The following is a 22,253-nucleotide window of genomic DNA, read 5'->3' on the forward strand; positions in this document are numbered from 1 at the left end:
AGAACAACCTCGCTGTGTCACTGTTTTTAATACATTTTCTGTGCAGTTTACAACTTCTCAGTGCCTCCCCTAGTAAAAAAAAAAAGTAGATTATAGTATACTAAGCATTATTATGCTATACTATTATGCACTTCAGTGAGTGTCTTCACAATAAATAAGTGTCTGCCGCGGGCCAGATGTGGCCTGCAACCAGAAACATCTGGCCAGTGAGGTTGTTTCAACTAAAATGAACGATAATGAAAAACATAATAAATAAAACGCTTCTCTGGAGAGCTTTTGTTTACATTCGTTCCCTGCCTCGCTGACGCGCTCGGCATGATTTTAGTTTCTGCCCGTTCTCGTTTTTTCGCCGCTCCTTATGAGGGCATTTTTTTTTCAGCTGTGTCTCAATTCACTAGCCGGGGCAGCGGTAGTGTATTGGAGCTCAACATTATCGGCTAGTGAACAACACAGGTTTTATCCTGCATGAGGAGCGGTGTGGTAATTTATTTATTTTTCCTTTCTTCTTGGGTTTACCTGCTTTAAAATCAACTGTTCTGCAACTGGGTTCAACAACCCTCTGGGCTGGAGAGCTACTAGTCTACTAGCACTTCATCCAATTACACTTCATTTTCAAAAACAATGTGAAATGTGATAGCTTTGAAAATATCTGGCCCGTGGCCAAACCTAATTGCCGACCCCTGCTCTAGAATTTCACAACAAGTACTCTACACAGGACTTGGTTGGCTGATCACATCTGCAGGATATAAATAATATAGATATAGACTTTATTCTATCTTATTAGTGCAGGTTTGGTCAATTTTTGTACACAAAATACACCCTTAAATCAGCTCCATTCAATAAATAGTTTGAAACTGTAGTCAAATATGTTTTTCCACAGACCTTATTAGCCTCCTTTCATCCTGTTTTTCAATGGTTAGAAGTCCACAGGATCATTCATTCTCAGCACTGCATTGACACTGGCATGGTGGTGTATTAGTGTGTATTGTTCTGGTATGAATAGATCTTTCACAGCAGTGCTGCTGGAGTTTTTAAACCCAGTTTTGTAACCACTGATTAAGGACTAGAGGATGAGCAAAATAACTTTTAGACTTTACATATAGCCCACAAGGTAGTGCAGCTATGTAGCAGTGTCAAATAAAGTAAACAGTGAGTAGGCCTGTCATGATCATTTTTTTGTGGATCATATATTGTCGTAGGAATTACTCCGATAAAAAATATATTTTCATTTTAAACCCATTAAATGCCACTGACGTAATGATAACATGATAGAAGTACAATGCAATAATACCCTTTTAAAATAATTTTAATTAATCATTTTAATGAATCATAGATTGGGAAATATTTACTTTTTCTTCTCCTACTGCAGTCCACACTGTGTGTATGGAGTCACAGTTAATAAAGCTCAGAAGTTCCTTTTTACACCAGTTCATTTACTGGACAATAAATTAAGTTTAAATCCACTCCAGTATGTGGAGTGTATAGGGGGAAGGGACAAGCAAAAATGAGACAAAGTGCTCTATTGGGTGCCCTTTTTTGATACAGCAGTGCTGCTGGAGTTTTTTTAAAACACTGCGTACACATATATAACAGTAAACAGTATTTCAGCCAGTCATGAAATTACTAATTAAATGACTAAATACTATTCACTGTTATATACAGCTCTGGAAAAAAATAGACCCCTTAAGTATGATGAGTTTCTTTAATTTTACCATATGAAACCTCTAGAATATAAGCAAGAGGAAGATGGATGGTCCCAAGCCATCAAACCAAGCTGAACTGCTTGAATTTTTGCACCATGAGTAAAGGCATAAAGTTATCCAAAAGCAGTGTGTAAGACTGGTGGAGGAGATCATGCCAAGATGCATGCAACTGAGATTAAAAACCAGGGTTATTCCACCAAATATTGATTTCTGAACTCTTAAAACGTATGAATAATTGTTTTGTTTGCATATTTAAGCTCTGAAAGCTCTGCATATTTATTTTGTTATTTTAGCCATTTCCCATTTTTTGCATATCAATGCTCTAAATGACAATATTTTTATTTGGTATTTGGGAGAAATGTTGTCTGTAGTTTATAGAATAAAACAGCAATATTAATTTTACTCAAAAATATACCTATAAATAGCAAAATCAGAGAAACTGATTCAGAATTGAAGTGGTCTCTTATTTTTTCCAAATATGTATGTGAACAAACATACAAATAAACACAATAGAAAATATCACGATTATTAACTGTTACAACTAAGGTCATGTCCATTTATTCAACGATAATTCGATAATGTAATTATCAAGACAGACCTAACAGTGAGCATACACAGTGTTTAAAAACTCCAGCAGCACTGCTGTGTCAGGAAAGGGCACCTGATAAGAGCACTTTGCCTCATTTTTGCCACTCTTTAGGACAATACTCCCCCCATCCCCCTCCCCCCCCCTACACTCCAGCAAACTGGGGTTAATCTAAACATCTAAAAAGCTGAGACTTTCATCTACTCTCCAGTGCATTAACTGGTGTAAAAAGGAACTCCTGAGCTTCATTAACTGCATCAGAAGAGAAGAACAGATTATAACACTCTTGAGTTCCTGTGCTGAGAGATACTGTAGTGGTTTGACTCAGAAGCTCCACAGAAGTTTTAGAAATTACTCATCACCTTTTCAGTTAAGTTGTTTCTGAGCTGCTGCTTTAATTTGTACTTTTGTTAGGGTTTCATTAAATTAACCCAACTTTTGGCTGAGTGTGGATTTGGGCTTGTGTCTACAGCCCTGCATCTGACAGATTAATCAGTGGTCTGATTAATCAGTGGTCTGAGGAGGTGAGCTGGGAGCAGGTTAAGAGTGTAAAGTGCAGGCCTGAGGGTGTAGTGTAGAGTGAGGAACCTGCGCTGAGGTTCTGAACTGTGAGAGTAACAGGTTTTAATCTATAATCAGCAGCTCCTCACCTGCAGGTAGTTCTTCTCGCAGTACTCCGCCACGCTGAACAGGTTGCTGTAGTTGTCCAGCAGGGCTTTCCGTGCTGTTGGAGCATCCTGGAGTATTTTATCGATCTCCTCGCTGCTGTTCTGGTCCTTCATCGCGGCGCGCGGCGGAGAGCGCTGAACTCCGGAAAGCCCTGCCTGTCTGTGAGAGTGTGTGAGAGGGGGGTGTTTCTCAGGGCCCCAGCGGGGGCAGCAGTGAGCGCTTCCTCCAGCTGAGAGAGAAAAAGAGAAACAACTCTTGAAGCCTGAGAGCTGAAGCTTGAGAAGAGGAAATAAAACCGAGGAAGAGAGAGAGAGAAAAAGAGAGGGACAGAGAAAAAGAGAGGGAGAGAGAATGAAAGAGAGAGAGGGAAGGAGGCTGGGGAAGAAGGAGGGAGAGGACAGAGAAGGAGAGATAGAACTAGAGAAAGAGACACAGGGAGAAAAAGAAGAGAGAGAGAAGGGGAGAGGGGTGAGAGATAGAGAGAGGAGGAGAGATAGAGAGAATGGGAGAGGGAGAGAGAAAGAGAGGAGAAGAGAGAGAAAGAGAATGTGAGAGGGAGAGAGAAATCGATAGAGAAAGAAAAAGAGGAGAGAGGACAGAGAGAGAGGGAGAGAGGAGAAAGAAGGAGAGAGATGACAGAAGGAGATAGAGAGAAAGAAACAGGAAGAAGGAGAGAGGGGAAAAAGAGAAGGAGAAGTAGATAGAGAAAGAGAGAAGGAGAAAAGGAGAAAGTGAAAGAGAGAATGAGAGAGAGGAGGAGAGATAGAGAGAATGGGAGAGGAAGAGAGAGGAGGAGGAGAGATAGAGAGAATGGGAGAGGAAGAGAGAAGGAGAGAGAGGAGGAGAGATAGAGAGAATGAGAATGGGAGAGAGAAATCGATAGAGAAAGAAAAAGAGGAGAGAAGAGAGAGGGAGAGAGGAGGAGAAAGAAGGAGAGAGGTGACAGAAAGAAATAGAGAGAAAGAAACAGAGGAAGAAGTAGAGAGGGGAAAGAGAAGGAGAAATAGAAAGAGAGAGAGAGGAGGAGAGATAGAGAGAATGGGAGAGGAAGAGAGAAAGAGAGAGGAGGAGGAGAGATAGAGAGAATGAGAATGGGAGAGAGAAATCGATAGAGAAAGAAAAAGAGGAGAGAAGAGAGAGAGGAGGAGAAAGAAGGAGAGAGATGACAGAAAGAGATAGAGAAAGAGAAAGAGAGAGGGAGAAAAGGAGAAAGAGGGATAGAGAAGGACAGCCCAGGAAAAATTAAGAGACCATTTCAGTTTCTGAATCTGTTTCTCTGATTTTGCCATTTATAGGTAAATGTTTGAGTAAAATGAACATTGCTGTTTTATTCTATAAACTACGGACAACATTTCTCCCACATTCCAAATAAAAATATTGTAATTTAAAGCATTTATATGCAGAAAATGAGAAATGGCTTAAATAAGAAAAAATATGCAAAATATGCAGAGCTTTTTTTTTTATTATTATAAAGTTTTAAAAGACCAGAAATCAATATTTGGTGGAATAACCCTGGTTTTTAATCACAGTTTTCATGTCTTGGCATGTTCTCCTCCACCAGTCTTACACACTGCTTTTGGATAACTTTATGCCACTCCTGGTGCAAAAATTCAAACAGTTCAGCTTGGTTTGATGGCTTGTGATCATCCATCTTCCTCTTGATTATATTCCAGAGGTTTTCAATTTGGTAAAATCAAAGAAACTCATCTTTTTTAAGTGGTCTCTTTTTTTCAGAGCTGTCAAGAGAGAGAAAGAAAGGAGTGAGAGAGAAGAGAGATAGGGAAAAGAGGAGAGAAGGAGAGAGAGAGAAAGAGAGGAGAAATAATGTAGGGGGAAAAATGGCAATAAGGATAAAAGTTTAGGTTACGCTACATTGTCCGTGCACTACCAACCCACCCCCTCCACAAAACACATTTTTCTAAAAGCCATGATAACTACAATGTTATATTAAAATGTTAATGTTGAAAAATGTGGGATGCACTGGGCTGCATGTTTCATTAAAAATGAATGTATTTAAGCATAATGTAAATATATTAAACCTCCATGGCATAGTGTTCCCCTCAGGAAACAAATCAATTTTTGGTTAGTATACCATACCGTACCATACTGATTATTTATAATTGATTTATATTTATTATAATGTTACATGGCATATCTAAGTCCAGTATAATGAAACATAATGGTGGGTCATAAAAAATATGTATATGTGCAAAATATTATTTCATTCTTGCTGTAAACTAACTAAAACAGTGTTTTTTTTTTTATTTGTTGCCTTTTCAACCAACATAACCATATGCAACATTTCTACTTACGCAACAAAGTATTTGTACTTCATTTTTTAACACCTGTGAAAATGACACCAGAGTTAGGTAAGAGGTCCCAACTTGGTTTTTAACCAAAAAACACTCAAAATATAAATCTTTATAATGCAATTTGTGCTAGAAAAACTCTCATTCTCCCATTTTAGATATCATCTGACATTCCTAGCACCTACAATATCAGATCTACAGATCTGACTTGCATATCATGGTCATATATTATCATTGGTGTAAATATAATATCAATTTCATCCAGTGTTTTTTCTACATTGCAAATGAATACTGAAGTCATCCAAGACTATGAAGGAACACATAAAGAATCATACTTAAAAATGTTAAACAAATACAAAGTTAAAAAAAACTTAATGAAGAGAAAATTTACTGATGAATTTCAGTTTTGTTTAAAGGAATTAGGGGCTAAATACATTTTATTTTACTATTCAATACCAACAGTGAACCTACACATATTTTCTTTTTATGAAGTTTTATATGGAATGTTATTGATGTTAAAATATTGGCAACTCATGTAAAATAAGTGTTTTCAGGAGGCTAACTAGATACTTTTCTCTGGAACAGAGCATTTCACACGAAAGCCACCCTGGATGTTTCAATTCCATTGTGAAATTGTGGTTCATTACAGAGGAACTCACCGACCCGTATTTCTTTACAGTTGTGGTGAACTGAACCAAGAGTCACCAGGACTACAACAGAACTACTGCCATTTTATTTGCTATAGCAAAGCACAAGTGAACCTGCATGAGTATTGTGAGTTTTATATGCAGTTTTTACTTAACTTGCAGCAATGTTATATGGGAGAAATATTGGCAGTGCTGTGCTGCGGTCGTAGGCATGAGTGCCAATATTACACGTTATAGCACGAACCTCAAGTGTGTTATTGTGATTATACCACAGTTCTATTATCTCTATTTATTGAAAGATTTTGAGTTGAGGAGGAGAGAAAGTACGATTTGTTTGGTTATTAACACTCCATGAGTTAAAATAGTTCCATTACTGCTCTGTTTGTAGCTGCGTGGTTTGGCTTGTAAGCACCTGTACGTAGCAGAGTCATACATGGAGAGCTTCGGTTACAGTGCATTACCGGCTGATAATGGCACTAATAGAATACTTCTCAACCAATCACATTGCAGGGTCTGAACTAACTGTGATATAATGTACATCAATCACCTTCTTAAATACTTGATAAAAGCATCATGTTTAATGTAATGAATAGATACATTTTAGCACATGTCAACCAATAAAAAAAATGTGATGTATTTATTAGACGATCAGTCATATTCCTAGTAATAGTGGAAGGAGGCTCTTCGTTCATTGCGCACCTGCCAAATGAATCTGACTGATATTATGAGCAGAAACACAGCAGTGAGGAGAGCGTAGACCTTCAGGATGTTCTTGAGGATGAAGAGAGCCTCTGGGTCCGAGATTCTGCGCATTCGGCCCACGCGTGAATACACCCCGAGCTTGATCTCAGCAGCCTTTTTGCCTTGAATCCAGCAGAAGTAGGAGCCTTTATCCTTTAGATGGACAAGCCTGATGTGCAGGTGGTGACCAACGTCGATAAACATACGTGAGCTCTTCTTCAGACCTTCCATAAACTCAGAGCGGTAAAGTGGGGTGGAGCCTTTATCCCAGGCCACTGCGTGCTGGGGTTTCATCCCAGGGCAGGAAAGCACCAGATCTGAGCCTACAGGATGGTTATGGTAGTGAACAGAAAGCCCAGGAGATTCTGGGTCACCATAACCGAGAAAGTCTAGCAGGCCCTTGCGCTCTGGGCTCACGGTTGTAGCTTTTTTAGGACAAGGAGTGTGGCAGCTTCTTACAACCAGCTCTGCTCTGTGATGACTGTTAGCAAGGCCAAACCTTAGAGGAACTGCTGAGGAACCGCAAGAGGTCACGTTGCTCGACTGGCGAAGATATCTCACCTGTAGGTGTTGGCTCATGACATAACACAGTCCAACTCGGGTCTGTTCTCCTTTCACACCACAGCGGTCGCAGAGGGACCAAGGCCAGTAGCTTGTGAACACCTGGAAAGGTGTGTTGACATTCTCCTTAGCTTCTGAGGCTTGTTTTTGCTTTAATGGAACCAGGTTCCAAGGAAAAAGCACTTCACGGACCACCTGGATGTCCACATCGTAGCCGTAGAAGAACTCTCCTGAAGCTGTGCCGCAGACGTAATGCCCAGAGTCTCCCTCCTGCACCCTGAAGACGATAAGGCTGAATAGTCTGATGGAGAAGCGATTTCGTAGCTCCAGATCTCTCCCAACTTTGGACGAGTCCACTATGGCAGTGCCTGAGAAGTCGGTGAGCACCTTGGTGTCCATCATGCCGAGATATTTCTGATAGTACCACACCACCGAGAGCACCTTCTCTGGCTTACAGTGGCAGGGCAGCTCTATGGTCATGTCCTCCAGATAGGCCACACTTTCAAAGACCAGAAGAGCAGGACATGCTCTGGTAGTGAAGATGTCCTCTTTATCTTCAGGAGCTTGATAGGACATCAGTAATGAAGGACACAGCATCCAGATGGACAGAAGAAACACTCCATGAACACTCATATTTCTAATCAAAGTGGAATTTAAAGGCACTATTAACTACTATTTAAAGTAAATTATAGTAAACACTGTAGCTCACTACTTCCACTCAATATTAACCAGACTGCATTTGAAATATCGTTGCTAAGCAACAGATAGCTGACAGTTATGAGCCATCAGGGTTGCCAGAGTGTTTCAGAGTGTTTTCCAGCCAAAACGTGTTTTAAAATCCATAAATCCACCAAACTACATGGAAAACTGCTTAAAACTGAAGTAGTCAGTGTTCAGCAGATTATCACTATTAAAAAACTCATTCAAACATGGTCCTAAAATAAAGTGCTGATATCTTAACTATGTAAAGATCAGGAATGACCAAAAACAAGTACATTTAAATTATTTTGTATGTGTGAATAATTTGTGTTTAAAGCCTTTTTTATGGTAAAATGTAATCCTTTAAAATCATAAATGTTTAAGCTCTAAAATAAATAAGTAACTGAAAGTAACTACTTATACATAATATAAGTTTAAGTAGAGCAAACAATTTACAGAAAAACACATGGCTTATCTGTTTATCTACAGCTTTTATTTTCACCAAAAACATCACTTTAAATAGTATTTACAGTAAATTAGACCTCTAACAGAAATCTTCAGACTCTGGTCCTGTGTCCAAACATCTCCTAAATATTGCATTTAGCATATAGATGAGTTATCTCAGGAGTGTTTAAATAGGAATATCTCTCGCCTTTTATCGGTTTAAACAAGAAGAGACCAAAATACTCTAAATGAAAAATCTGATTACCATTTAAATGACCATTGACTGATAAAATCTGTCAAAAACCTCATGAACAGTAAACTGCTGATATCTTAAATATGTAAAGGTCAGGAATTACCAAAAAAAGTACATTTAAATGTAGTTTTTAAATGTACGTTTTTCTTTTTATAGTAAACAGAAACAGAAACGTATCAGAAACGTAAAAAAAATAATAATAATTTGTAAGCACTAAAATAAATGAGTAACTCTAAGTAACTACTCATACAAAACTTCCAACAGCAGAACTAGCTATGTACTCTCTGTCAGGTTAGGTATATAAAACATGGACAAATTAAGTTGAACAAGTTACTTTGTTTAATTACAACTTTGGGCACAGTAAGAAAACTGTTAAGTGCCGACTTTGCAATTTTGCTCCTCCGCCAAAGCTGTTTTCCCTTAGCCAGTTTTAAACACATCCAGTTGAATTTTCTTCAAACAGCTGGCAACCCTGCAAACCACTGGACATTGTGAATGTTGTTTCCTCATGTGACGCTGATGTTTCTAAACAGAAAGACATTTAGTGCAATTCTTCAACTTCTAAATCTTCTAAATTCTTTAATTCAGAATTTAGTTTTAAAGCTTTGTACACCTAAACAACCACCCAAAACAAATACGTTCGTATTAAGCAACTGAACAAAATCATATTATTATAAATGTTTACTAATTTTTATACTAAAAAACTTTACTTATTTCCTCAACACAAAAAAACAAATGTTTACATATATTTTTAAGCTTTTAAACTTCAGTTATAAACATTTTAAACATGATCTGCCTGTATATCCAGTATCAGCTCACAGTAGCAGTAATGCTAGCTAACACTTTTAGCGTTTGCTGTAGAAAATATAGGTTTAAAAAAATTATAGGTAAAAATGTAGGCAAGTTTTCTTTGGTTTTGTTGTTTTATTTCAAAATACATCTTTATACTCTCCAAAATTAAAGTATTATCCTGGTGAAGTGTATATATTTACTGTTTTTTAGCAGTTAAGCCTTATTCACCCTTATTTGTGGACTTGCTCAAGGGCTCCCTCTAGTGGTTTGCAGTAATTTTCTAAAATACAGGTACATCTAAAAAAAAATAGAATATCATTGAAAAGTTACTTTATTTCAGTAAAAAATGGAAAACTCATATATTATATAGATGACACACAGAGGCATCTATTTTAAGATTTTATTTATTTTATTGTTGATGATTATGGCTTACAGCCAATGAAAACCCAAAAATCCGTGTCTCAGAAAATGTGGATATTATAAAAGCCCAATTGGCAATCTGCCAGATCCTGCTGGGAAATAAAATCTGTTTCTCTATAAACGTTTTCAGCAGAGGGAAGCATAAGGTGCTGTAAGATTTCCTGGGAAAACAAAACTGCACTGACTTTAGACTTGATGTAACATAGTGGATCAACACCAGCAGATGATAAAGCTCTCCAAACCATCACTGACTGCCAGTAAATTTTCATCTCATTTGGAAATTAATGGACCAGAGTCTAGAGAAAGAGTGGAGAGGAACACAATCCAAGCTGCTTGAGGTCTGTATTATATTAAGTCTAAAGTCAGTGCAGTTTCAGCACTTCATGCTTCCCTCTGCTGGCAACCTTTATAGAGATGTGGATTTCATTTTCCAGCAGGACTTGGCACACAAGAAATAAACACTTAAAATAGATCACTCTGTGTGTAATATATCTTTCACATTTTGACCTAAATTACTGAAATAAAGTAACTTTTCAATGTTCAGATTTTTTGAGATGCACCTGTAATGGGGAAGATAGGAAGAGTAAGGTGTGGGAGACAAATTCTAATGTGTGCCCACAATGCATGTCCTGGCCATATAAGTCATCCCCACAACTTAATTATCTCCTTCCCACACCATAATAAGTTGTGGCCACACATTTTTTTTTTTTTTACAAAACTAATAAGAGTATAGGAATTTCAGTAGAAAGTAGTAGTTGAATAGGTAATAATACTAAATAATACTTGACTCCAATGAGGAGAGATTTGGAGGTGATTTAATGAACACACTGACATACATTAACCCAACAATCAAATGGACGTTTTTGATCATTCTTGTATATAGGACACGCCTTTGTAATCTCTTGAAGTAGTTATTCTTTGTTTCTACTATTTCAAAATGTTGTTAGTTGTTATTTTAATGTGTTAACCTGCTTATTTGTCTCTGTTGATTATGTTAAAAGTGATTAAATAATATTATTCACTTTTTCTTTATAATCTGTTTATTATAATTGCTCAGCTAAATGACTGAATGAATAACAAAATCGAGACTTCTTAGCCCAAAATTCTATTTTAATAAAGAACAGTGAATCATACAGTGTCATAAGCCAGATAATGAAATCTATTAGGGATTATTGAACACTGCACACAGTTTAAGAAGAGCAAACTATTTCCAGAAACAAACATGGCTTATCAGTTTATCCACAGCTTTTATTTTCACCAAACAATCACTTTAAAGAGTGTTTACAGTAAATCAGACCTCTATCGGGAATCTTCAGCTCTGGTCCTGTGTCCAATCATCTCCTAAATATAGCATTTGAGTTGAAAGGGTTTAAGTTGAACCAAGAGTGATTGAGCAGGAATATCTCCATTAACATAACTGGCAAGTCTTGGCTCATAAAAAACAAATGTTCATGACATAATCTCACAAATGCCATACTTGTCCATTAGACATTTGATGATGTGATGTCTATTAGATTCCTCAGAAGGTTTGTCCTGGATCTGATGGCTTGTACAGTCCACCTCTACTGTCTTCCACAGCCTACAGAACAGCTCCCTGCATGCTTCTTTCTCGGCCTTGCTCAGGAGCGATACGTTCAGACCAAAACGGCCCGTTTTTGAAAGACCTTCCAGTAGTCCAATCACTGCTGCCTCGTCCCCCGACTGAAGACACTCGGAAATGATGACCAGGAACTCTCCCAGAAGACCAAAGCCAACCTCGGCACTGAAAACACCCTGCAACACTCCTCCACCCAGCCTGAGGAGGAGACCATACTTCTCCAGAGAACCTCCATCAAGCCTACGCCAGTCCCGCATGAACTCTGATGAGGTCCTCGGCTGGAAGTCGGAGAGAGCAGTCTAGAACAAGGTTTTAAATTATAGTAATTAATAAAATTAATCAAAATAATAATTAAACACAGAAAAACACAACTGCTGCCTACAATCAAGCATACTGCTGATGATAGTAACAACAATAACAATAATAACAATAATAATAATAATAATAATAATAGAAATAACTCCACAACTACAAATAATAACTGACAAAAGTTGTAACTAGTAGTACAATGGTAGATGTAGCAGTAGTAGTAATAGTAGTAATAATAGTATTTGGTAGAAAAAAACAATTTTTTTTTTTATTAACAGCAGTAGTAACAATAGTAATGACACTAGTATTACACATATGCACACAATTGTTGGTACCCCTCAGTTAATGAAAGAAAAAGCCACAATGGTCACAGAAATAACTTGAATCTGACAAAAGTAATATTAAAAATATATTTATAAAAAAATCAGACATGGTTTCTGAACCGTTGTTTAACAGAATTTTTTTAAAGAGTAAACTTTATAAAAAGGCCTGGCCAAAACGATGGTACCCTTGAAAATAATGCGACCAAAGGGAAATGTTAACCCTTGTGTGGTTTTCGGGTCTGTGTGGTATTTTTCTAACTCAAACTCATTGGCATTGGCTCATTTTTTGTGAAAAACATATATCAAAACACATTTTCAATAAACACACACTGTTCATATATTACAAACAGTATGTTTGGCCAAGGGCTAATAAACATTGCTTCATTTGTAAATTTGAAACTAAACAAATTTTCTACTCATATCTTGAGTTTAATTTATTTTCTTTTACATTTTATTAAAAAACTAATAAAAAAAGAGTAGCACTTTTTAAAAGAAATGTAACATAAGAAAGGTAAAGGGCAAATATTAACCATGTAAGCTGTTTATATTGCTTGCAATTTAGGTGAAGCGAGCATGTGTAAAGCATTTTAATGCAAAATTGCTTAATTTTGCTGAATTAAATATAATTAACAAAGTAAACGAGTAACAAAAATATGAACACCACACAAGGGTTAAATCAAGGTGTGCCACTAACTATCATCACAGATGTCTACAATCTTGTAATCAGTCAGTGGGTCTATATATAGAGCTATAGGTAGTCACTGTGCTGTGATATGGTCTGTACCACATGGACCAGAGGCCAAAATACCTTCTGAGAGGTACAGAAGTCTCATTGACAGTTACAGGAATGGTTTGATTGCGATGATTGCCTCAAAAGGTTGTGTTGTGCAACAAAATATTAAGTTAGGGGTGCCGTAATTTCTGTCCAGGCCTGTTTCATGTGTTTATTTTTTTTATAATTCTGTTACAGCATGGTTGAAAATCAATGTATGATTTTCATTTGTTCATTTTTATTGCATGTTTATTTATTATTACTTTTGTCAGATTAAAGTTATTTCTGTGACCATTGTAGGTTTTTCTTTCATTAACTGAGGGGGTACCAACAATTTTGTCCATGTGTTTATTTATATATTTTTTTAATATTATTATTAATGATTATATTATAATCTAACTATAAACTAGTATAATATTGTAAACACATTTAAGTTTTTATTTGTAAAAATCCTAATCCTAACCTTAACTGTAACCCAACACAATGGAGAGTTTCAACAGGTAATAACAGTCTACTAAATAACAGTCTACAGTCTACTAAATAAATACTACTACGTCTCATAATAACCAGGTATATTAACAACTGTTACATAGACACTTTACCATTACTACTACTAAATGTACATGAATAATAATAAACAGCGGGAGCACAGTTTCATGTGTGGTTTTAAAAAAGGGAATGATCAAGAATTATTACTATTATTATATTATTATTGTTATTATTATTATTTTTATTATTATTGTTGTTGTTTTTTGGAATGTAACACTTTATAAAAATGGTACATTAATTAACAGTACTTAGAACAGTATTTCTCATTTAATTATTAACTCTCACTAGTGAATCCATTATTAAACCCTAACAGATGTTAGTGCTTTAGAATATTGTGAATACTATTCATTAATAATACATTAATAAATTAATTAATTACATGTGCAGGGTTGATGACCCCTGGTCTAAAAGACTCACCTGGATGATCTCAGGTGTGGGAGCAGTTCTCTCTTTATTCCCTGCAGAGACTGGATTCCATGGCTGCTTCCGGGGAGCGTTAGCTTTGTCCTGTTTATCCAGGGGCTTCAGGTGGGATGCCAGAACTATATCTCTGAAACAGAAACAAAACCTGGGTACACTACATATTAACACACACTGAGTCTCTAATGTGAACACATATTATCCAGTAGAAATGCAATAAATCCCATTTAATCTGTTACCATCGATTTATAATGGCCACAGTATATAAAACACAGGCTGGTGAGAAGCTGTTAACTGTGACTGTTACAGAGTTAACTGTAAAATCAGGTGACCAATTAAGATTCAAGTAGAATGTCTTCTTCAAAGCTCCACCCACCCCTAAAAACTGTGTCAAAACTAAAAAAAAAAAAAAAAAGAAGCAAACCAGAGATTTCAAAATCAAAAGACTTCAGCAGCAAAATCCACAGAAAATCAACAAAAACATAAAAATGAGAGCGAAGAGTGACACAATCCAAACACATAATTTTCATATAACCGAAAAGAAAAATAAAGTAACCAAGCATCTTCAGAACTATGTATTTGATATAGTTTTTTTTTCTCTGAATTTGCAACAAAACTTTTTTATTGCAGATTTTATTTAATTACTATTTTATTTGTGTAACACTTTTGCCACAAAATTTACTCCAGAAACTTCCAGTGAGTTTGGGAAGATAAGTACTGAGCCGTGTACTGAGCTGTGGATAAAAACAAGTTAAAGTGAGCGAGTGATATAGCAGTTCATGCTCGTGTTTTCTTTAATTCGAGCTCACGAGTTCTTTCATTTGAGCTCACAATTTCTTTAATTCAAGCAAATTATTTTTATGCGCAGTACGACAAGAAGCTTGAAGGGAAAGGAGCATTTTCCGCTCTTAATCTGTTACAGGGCTGCTGTGATTACCATCAGTTAGATATATTCATTATGCTTATCAATGCTCTAGTGTTACAGTTAGATAATACAGTGTGCATATTTTGCTGTGATGGTGGCATGTGGGTAGAATGTGCCCAGTCCTTTGCAATGCTTATCGCGACCAAAGGAACACAAATACAGTCAATTCCAATTCCAATGTAGGATGTGTGTAAACCATAAAAGACAGTTATGATGCAATTTGGAATAGCGTTTATTTATTATATATATATATATATATATATATATATATATATATATATATATATATATATATATATATATATATATAATAAATAAACGCTATTCCAAATTGCATCATAATATAATATATATATATATATATATATATATATATAGCTATGGAAAAAATAAGAGACCACAGTTTCAGTTTCTCTGATTTTGCTATTTATAAGTATATATTTGAGTAAAATGAACATTGTTGTTTTAAATATAAATATACTATTTTCTGATACATCATTACAAATCAAAACCATAACGCAGATTTATAAGCTCAGAAACATACACAAACAGTATTATCTCAGACATTGTTTTATGTGCATATTTTAGTGACATGGGCAGGACTAAGGTCTTTAAGCTTCCTACCTTTCAAAGGTATACAATGATGGAAACACAAAACTGCATTTTATGTATAACATATGCTGTTTCTATATCTCATAAAATAAACTGAAGATCTGCATATTGTCAAATCACAGTGTCCTGCTCACGAAACATGTCACAAATAAAACAGAACAAAGAAACATGCCTCCTATAAAAAGACATAAAAACTAAATGTGTTTGATTTTTTTTTCCACAAAGATTTATTTACAGATGATATCTAAGTATCATAAAAGTAATAATGATGTAACCAGATTTAAAAAGGGGGGCATTGGAGGCTGATTAAATGTTATTGAGAAATGAATAAACACAATTCCACATTGCATCATAACTTTGACTTGATATGGTTTATATAACACACATACAGTCATTCTGCATCAGTAAAATGTTCATTGTTCAATTGAAATTTTCACCAAAACGACATACCGCGGGTCTACGTTTTTTTTCTGATTTGGGTAAAAAATTGAAAAGTACTTTTTGTCACATTTCTGAGCAAAATTTGGTCCAATTTACCATGGCCATGCATTTTCCCACTCGTTTGATTCATTTTTCATGGAAAAAACAAGGTTTCAAGAATGGTCGAATTTTTAACCAAAACTGTATTTGTGCTCCTTTGGTTGCAATAAGGTCCGCGAAGGACTGTGCACGCTCTCCCTACACTCAGCCCCACTAAACAAAGAGACGTTGAAACGACGTCTTTTCTAGGTCATTTTTGCACGTCCAATTTTGGTCTCCTGAAGGTGCAGACTGTGACGCCAGACGACGTCTTTTTTCTGACGTCTTCTGCACGTCCAGTATTGACGTCCCCCAGACCTCCGGATAAGGGCTAATTCTAGTTTAAATTAAGTCGTTGTGGACGTCTTTTCTACGTGAAATTTACATGTATTCGTTTTTATAGACCAGCTACTTTGAAGCTCCCTGCATAACTGTAGTGCCATTTCAGACGGTGGCACCTGTTCCATTGTTCCAGCTTCAGCAGATCACTGGAAACGCATACAAAGCTAAGCCAAACAATTACTGGAACAGGTTCACAACCTTCTGGAACTAGTTATGCACGTTAGTTATACACAATATGCTTTACAAATAAATTGCATTTCAACCCTCTCACTTTTTCCAAAACATGTCAACCTGCAAAGAACCAGTAAAAGCAAGGGATAAATTAATTACCCCCATCTTACCACTGTTGATTTTAAATTGACCCTTTCTGTTTGGGGAAACATTAATATAATAATAAAAATAATGAGTAAATCTCATTTGGGGTTAATGCCTTTATTTTACATCAACATAACATACACCTTAGATTCACACCATAACAATTTCACTTAACATTTACCTTCCCTTAAAACTATTACAGCTTTAACATTACACCTTCCCTCAACACTATTACACCTTCCCTCAAAACTATTACACCTTCCCTCAAAACTATTACACCTTTAACATTACACCTTCCCTTAACAATATTATACCTTCCCTCAACACTATTACACCTTTACATTACACCAGGGGTCTCAAAGTACCGGCCCACGCGGTTTCATACGGCCCCTCACGGGTTAACAAAATAAACATACATCTGGCCCGCAATTCAATTTAATTATTTATGCTTTATTATGTTCGTTTTCATATTTTATCTTAACTTGTATTTTGGTGTGTGTGTGTGGTTTTTGTTTTTTTTTGCTTACGCTGCGTTGCCTGCTTTAGTAGTCTTCAGTAGCCTTCAACAGTCTAACCTTGCTGCCGTGGTGTGTCCATTAAACTCCGTAGTTATAAACATCCTGAGGTTAGCAGCGCTAACTGACCTGTTTATAATGTAATCCCAGCAGTGCCTCCGTGACGCTGCTCTAAACTGCTGCTGTTAGCTGCTTGGGCTGAAAGATGAACTGTAGAGAGCTGTATTATCCGGTTAGTGGGGTTATTTTATTTCATACACAGAAGAACTTAAAAAATTTCAAAACGCTCCAGACAGGCTCAGCTGAGTCCTGTAGCCCGTGGCTGGGCTGTAGCTCTGACTAAGCAAAGACTGCGGGCTTGTGGTGCTGCAGCTGCAGCTCCGACTAGTGGTTGGATGAGGAACTGCTAAATCTGAGGAAATGCTAAATCTGTCACAGCTCACAATTTTTGATTTTATATTTATTAAGCCTTATTTCAGTATCAAACGTTTTGATCAAAGTTAATATAACTTGTACTTGATGTAATTTCTATTCACTTGAATAGTTTGGTTCTTGATTGATGGAGTTTTTGGATTTCATAACATGACAAATTAAAAGGATTTATGTTAATAGAGCAACAAGCAAACATTTTTCCATGCAACTGTAATATTTGATTGAATAAATAGTATATTGAGAGTTATTTAACATTAAGGAGTAATTACATTCATTTTATATTACATCTGGTTACATTTTCTTATATTTGTAAGTTACATCTGGCCCTCAGAGGACAGCCAATATGTCAATGTGGCCCTCGGCAAAAATGAGTTTGAGACCCCTGCATTACACCTTCCCTTAACAATATTATACCTTCCCTTAACACTATTACACCTTTAACATTACCCCTTCCCTCAACACTATTACACCTTCCCTCAACACTATCACACCTTTAACATTACACCTTCCCTCAACACTATCACACCTTTCCACTACACCTTCCCTTAACATCATTATACTTTCATTAAGATTCTAGGTCCTGAGAGACAGCGGTGTGTCCTCCACGTCTTTGTGGTGCATGTTTGAGATGCTCCGAAGTATGAAGTCCGGTGGCTGTCCCGTCACATTTCATGACTCCATCTGCACAAGTAGAAAAAGACAAATTAGAAATCTCAGAAAATGTTGAAGATGGCCATTTATTTTTTTCCCACAACAAACTATTTTAAATTGCCTTATTTATGTAATATTAACATAAACTTACTTCTTCATGCTATGGCTTAGCTAACGCTAAGCTAAAGGCGGGAATACACATTTAACACCTGACCAGAATTATCGTGCCGTTTTAATTCTCACACATCATATTAAGCTATTTTAATTAATTTTTTCCCACAACAAACTATTTTAAATTGCCTTATTTATGTAATATTCACAAACTTACTTCTTCATGCTATGGCTTAGCTAATGCTAAGCTAACGATAAGCTAACGCTAAGCTAAAGGCGGGAATACACATTTAACACCTGACGAGAATTATCGTGCTGTTTTAATTCTCACACATCATATTAAGCTATTTTAATATTTTTTTTCCCACAACAAACTATTTTAAATTGCCTTATTTATGTAATATTCACATAAACTTACTTCTTCATGCTATGGCTTAGCTAACGCTAAGCTAACGGCGGGAATACACATTTAACACCTGACGAGAATTATCGTGCCGTTTTAATTCTCACACATCATATTAAGCTATTTTAATTAATTTTTTCCCACAACAAACTATTTTAAATTGCCTTATTTATGTAATATTCACATAAACTTACTTCTTCATGCTATGGCTTAGCTAATGCTAAGCTAACGATAAGCTAACGCTAAGCTAAAGGCGGGAATACACATTTAACACCTGACGAGAATTATCGTGCCGTTTTAATTCTCACACATCATATTAAGCTATTTTAATATTTTTTTTCCCACAACAAACTATTTTAAATTGCCTTATTTATGTAATATTAACATAAACTTACTTCTTCATGCTATGGCTTAGCTAACGCTAAGCTAAAGGCGGGAATACACATTTAACACCTGACCAGAATTATCGTGCCGTTTTAATTCTCACACATCATATTAAGCTATTTTAATAAATGTTTTCCCACAACAAACTATTTTAAATTGCCTTATTTATGTAATATTAACATAAACTTACTTCTTCAGGCTATTCAAAATGCACTTGATATTGCCCCCAGTTGCCTAGGTTAATTGTGGGTGCCACAAACTTATATAACTTAACGCTAGCTTAGCGAATTTAGCCAAAGACGGTTCTTTGATTTAGCTTAGATTGGCTTATCAGCCTAGCTCTGGTTAGTGCATTGACTTAATGACCGGACAATGCTTCTACGTTAAAGCTTCGGTTACAGTAAATATTATTTGCATTACGGTCGTTCTCAAAAGTAATTCCAATTCCATTTTAACTATGGCCACTGTTTAGCTATCGTTAGCTAGCTAGCTAGTTAGCTAACTGCCTGGGAAGAGAGGCAACGCCAGCAGGTTCAGGTTAAGACCACAGAGCTAAAACAACTAACACTACAAATACATTAACTTATACATATCGTCTTACCTTATAGCTTGGCAGCTGAGTCCGGTCCGGAGCGGAGCTGAGCTGAGCGAGCTGAACTGAATGAGCTGAGCTGAGCTGAGCTGAGCTACTGCAGCAGCCAAAAAATGTTTAGTGTGTTTTGCCTCGGCATATCAGAGTGGAGTTTATGATGACGTGCGGTCTCAGCAAATCAGAGTGGTGTTGACTGGTTGAAATCAACTTAACAATTTTCCACATAAATTGCATTTCCAAATAAAAATAAAAACATACGTAAATAAATACCTACATTCGTTAATTAATTAAATAGATAAAAAATATAATACTCAAATAAATAATTAGAAATAAATGATGCTTAATCATAAATAATCTATATTCATAGTGATTAACAATATTGATAACAACAATTTTGACATACATTTAAAAATAAATATATTCTTAAATAATGTTAATTTCCTGCACCTGTATTAGACGTCCCCATGACGTCCAAAAAAGTGACCTAGTCCGACGTTCAAATGTTTAACTGCATATTGACGTCCAAGTGGGGTCATAGTTAGACGTCCAAATAGCGGACCTAGTTTGCACGTCGTGTAGACGTACAGAATTGGTCTTGGACCGACCGACGCAATATAGACATGATCTGCACGTCCATAAGACGTCTAATGTTTAGTGGGGCTAATGGTAGCTGCAAAATCTGGACACTGTATTATCTAACTTTAACACTAGAGCTTTAATAATCAGCATAATATATCATATCGTATTATAAATGTAGATAACTGATGATAATCACAGCAGCCTGTAACAGTTTAAGAGCAGAAAATGATCCTTTCCTTCCGAGCTTCTTGTCATTTGCGGATAAAAATCATTCGCTCAAAATAAAGAAATCGTGAGCACGAACTGCAAATCATTCCCTCGAATGAAATAAATCGTGAGCATGAACTGCTATATGGTTTACTCGATTTATTTATTTATTTTTTTATCCACGACCCCTCAGCTCTGTAGATAAAGAATAGCGTATTGGTTCCATCTACAGGCCAGAGAGGGCAATTACCTGATTTGTTTTCCCCCTCACATTAATCATCTCGAGATAATTATCCCGAGATAATCTTAAATCAAGTAGTTCAACAAGTATGATTTTTTTTTTAAGACAAAGTAATTTTTGCTCTCTTCGTGTCCTTTCGGAGGCTCCTTACAACTCCAGTATTTTATAAGGTAATATCATGTCATAATTTGAGTTTAGTGTGAGTTTAGCTGATCCTCAGTTTTTCAGCGCTTTACCTGAACTCCTCGTAAGTCGCCACATTCTGCTGAACGGCGCGAAATTTCGCCTCGTTTTCTCTGTGATATTTCTCATCCGCCTCCACCGCAGCCTGCAGCTCCCTCTCCAGCGCCGAGAAATCTATTATACCGCTGTTATCCATCAGCACAGAACCTCCACAGCCCTCTGATTATAAAAATCCTCTATAAATAATAAGCAGATCCTGCAGGAGATCAGCTCAACTTAGCTCAGTAAGAACGTTCAGCCAGAGAAACTCTAATAATGAAGAGATTTCCCACTTCAGTATCGCTGTAGGCTTTGTCTGACAACCAGGGGGCGCTCCCCTGTGAGTTTAAAATCAATGGGTTCAATATAAATCATAGTTTATAAATATTTCATCATATTAATACTGAAAAATATACTCATTTCCTCAACACAGAACAATATCACATGTTCCGGTGTCGCAAGAATAATGTATAAAGCTTTTAAACTCCAGTTATAAACCTTTTAAACACGCTCTGACTGCAGTTCCAACACCAGCTCACCCGCCGGTCAGCTCACAGTAGCAGCAATGCTAGCGCCTTTACTGCGTAAAACCGTTTACTGAAGAAAAACTGAAACGTATAGCTAAGTTATCTATACTTTCTTAGACAAATACATCATGCTAATTTCTAAATTTAAATTAATATCTTGTCCAAGTAGTTCGTTACTATTTTTATTTGAGTTTTTAGCCGTTTAGCTCTATACACTCCCATTCATTTTGGACTCACTCGCGGGCTCCCTCTAGCGGATTACAGTGATTATCTGATTTAACAGTGGAGACAGGAAGAGGTAGTCTCTCCATAAACCGGATCTGGTATATCGCTCCGAAAACAAACTGGCAACCATGGCAACAGAACCAGTATCTCTCGTGTTGGTTTATCCTCTATAAAGTAATAAGAGCAGACGCATGTATGAGGGCCATTCTCCATTTGGAGTGGGAATTCAAGTTGATACATTTAAAAAATATATATTTAATTTGTTCCAGAAATAAACAACCTTAAAATGTCTATTAACAACTCCACTTACCAAATATGCAAAATAGAGAGCTTAATTCCAAATAGATTTGAATCTATTTTAACATAAAATGCAATATTTTGGTCAATTTGTCACTGGTGTTACCCCATCTTGAAGAATTTATTTTGTCATCAATGTATTTATTTTTAATTGAAATTACAATGTGGCTGAATGTGATAAAGAAATTTCATTCAACTTAACATGTTACCAAAGTATGTTTATACACAAGCACTGAAAATAACAAAAAGAAAGTCTTTCTTTATACTTAAAGGCATCTTTCTATACTATTAAAAAAATAATAATACATTTTTGTCCATTAAACATGAAAATTAAACTACTGATTTAAGAATGAATGATTC

General features: G+C 36.2%; 3 protein-coding genes across 4 annotated transcripts in view; all 3 read right to left on the reverse strand.

Moving 5' to 3' along the window:
* Window positions 1-3,257, reverse strand: part of abi3a (ABI family, member 3a) — a 36,722-nt gene extending 33,465 nt beyond the window's left edge. The window contains exon 1 of one of the 2 annotated variants that reach the window (XM_022672022.2): window positions 2,940-3,257. In XM_022672022.2, coding sequence (XP_022527743.2) covers window positions 2,940-3,071 — 132 coding nt within the window. In that variant the 5' untranslated portion in view covers window positions 3,072-3,257. The remainder of the gene's footprint in view (window positions 1-2,939) is intronic. The other variant, XM_022672029.2, reaches the window with a different exon arrangement.
* A 3,220-nt stretch (window positions 3,258-6,477) lies between these two features.
* LOC103028597 (Ig-like V-type domain-containing protein FAM187A) lies at window positions 6,478-7,948 on the reverse strand. The gene has a single exon (XM_007234438.3). It carries the CDS (start codon window positions 7,847-7,849, stop codon window positions 6,575-6,577), a length of 1,275 nt encoding a protein of 424 aa, XP_007234500.2. The 5' UTR covers window positions 7,850-7,948; the 3' UTR covers window positions 6,478-6,574.
* A 3,133-nt stretch (window positions 7,949-11,081) lies between these two features.
* ccdc103 (coiled-coil domain containing 103) lies at window positions 11,082-22,160 on the reverse strand. Its single transcript, XM_022672034.2, has 3 exons — window positions 20,859-22,160; window positions 13,792-13,924; window positions 11,082-11,720 (listed from the first exon to the last, which is right to left on the reverse strand). Exons 1-3 carry the CDS (start codon window positions 20,999-21,001, stop codon window positions 11,274-11,276), a joined length of 723 nt encoding a protein of 240 aa, XP_022527755.2. The 5' UTR covers window positions 21,002-22,160; the 3' UTR covers window positions 11,082-11,273.
* Window positions 22,161-22,253: the final 93 nt, after the last annotated feature.

The sequence above is a fragment of the Astyanax mexicanus genome, chromosome 19, assembly GCF_023375975.1.
Source record: "Astyanax mexicanus isolate ESR-SI-001 chromosome 19, AstMex3_surface, whole genome shotgun sequence".
Lineage (NCBI taxonomy): Eukaryota > Metazoa > Chordata > Actinopteri > Characiformes > Acestrorhamphidae > Astyanax > Astyanax mexicanus.

What these genes read in the sequence shown, in the direction of transcription:
- ccdc103 (XM_022672034.2), bottom strand. Translation starts at nt 21,001, where the DNA reads ATGGATAACAGCGGTATAATAGATTTCTCGGCGCTGGAGAGGGAGCTG. An exon ending in GCGACTTACGAGGAGTTCAG is followed by an intron (nt 13,925 to 20,858) that starts GTAAAGCGCTGA and finishes TTTCTGTTTCAG; the next exon opens with AGATATAGTTCTGGCATCCC. An exon ending in CCACACCTGAGATCATCCAG is followed by an intron (nt 11,721 to 13,791) that starts GTGAGTCTTTTA and finishes ACCTTGTTCTAG; the next exon opens with ACTGCTCTCTCCGACTTCCA.
- LOC103028597 (XM_007234438.3), bottom strand. Translation starts at nt 7,849, where the DNA reads ATGAGTGTTCATGGAGTGTTTCTTCTGTCCATCTGGATGCTGTGTCCT.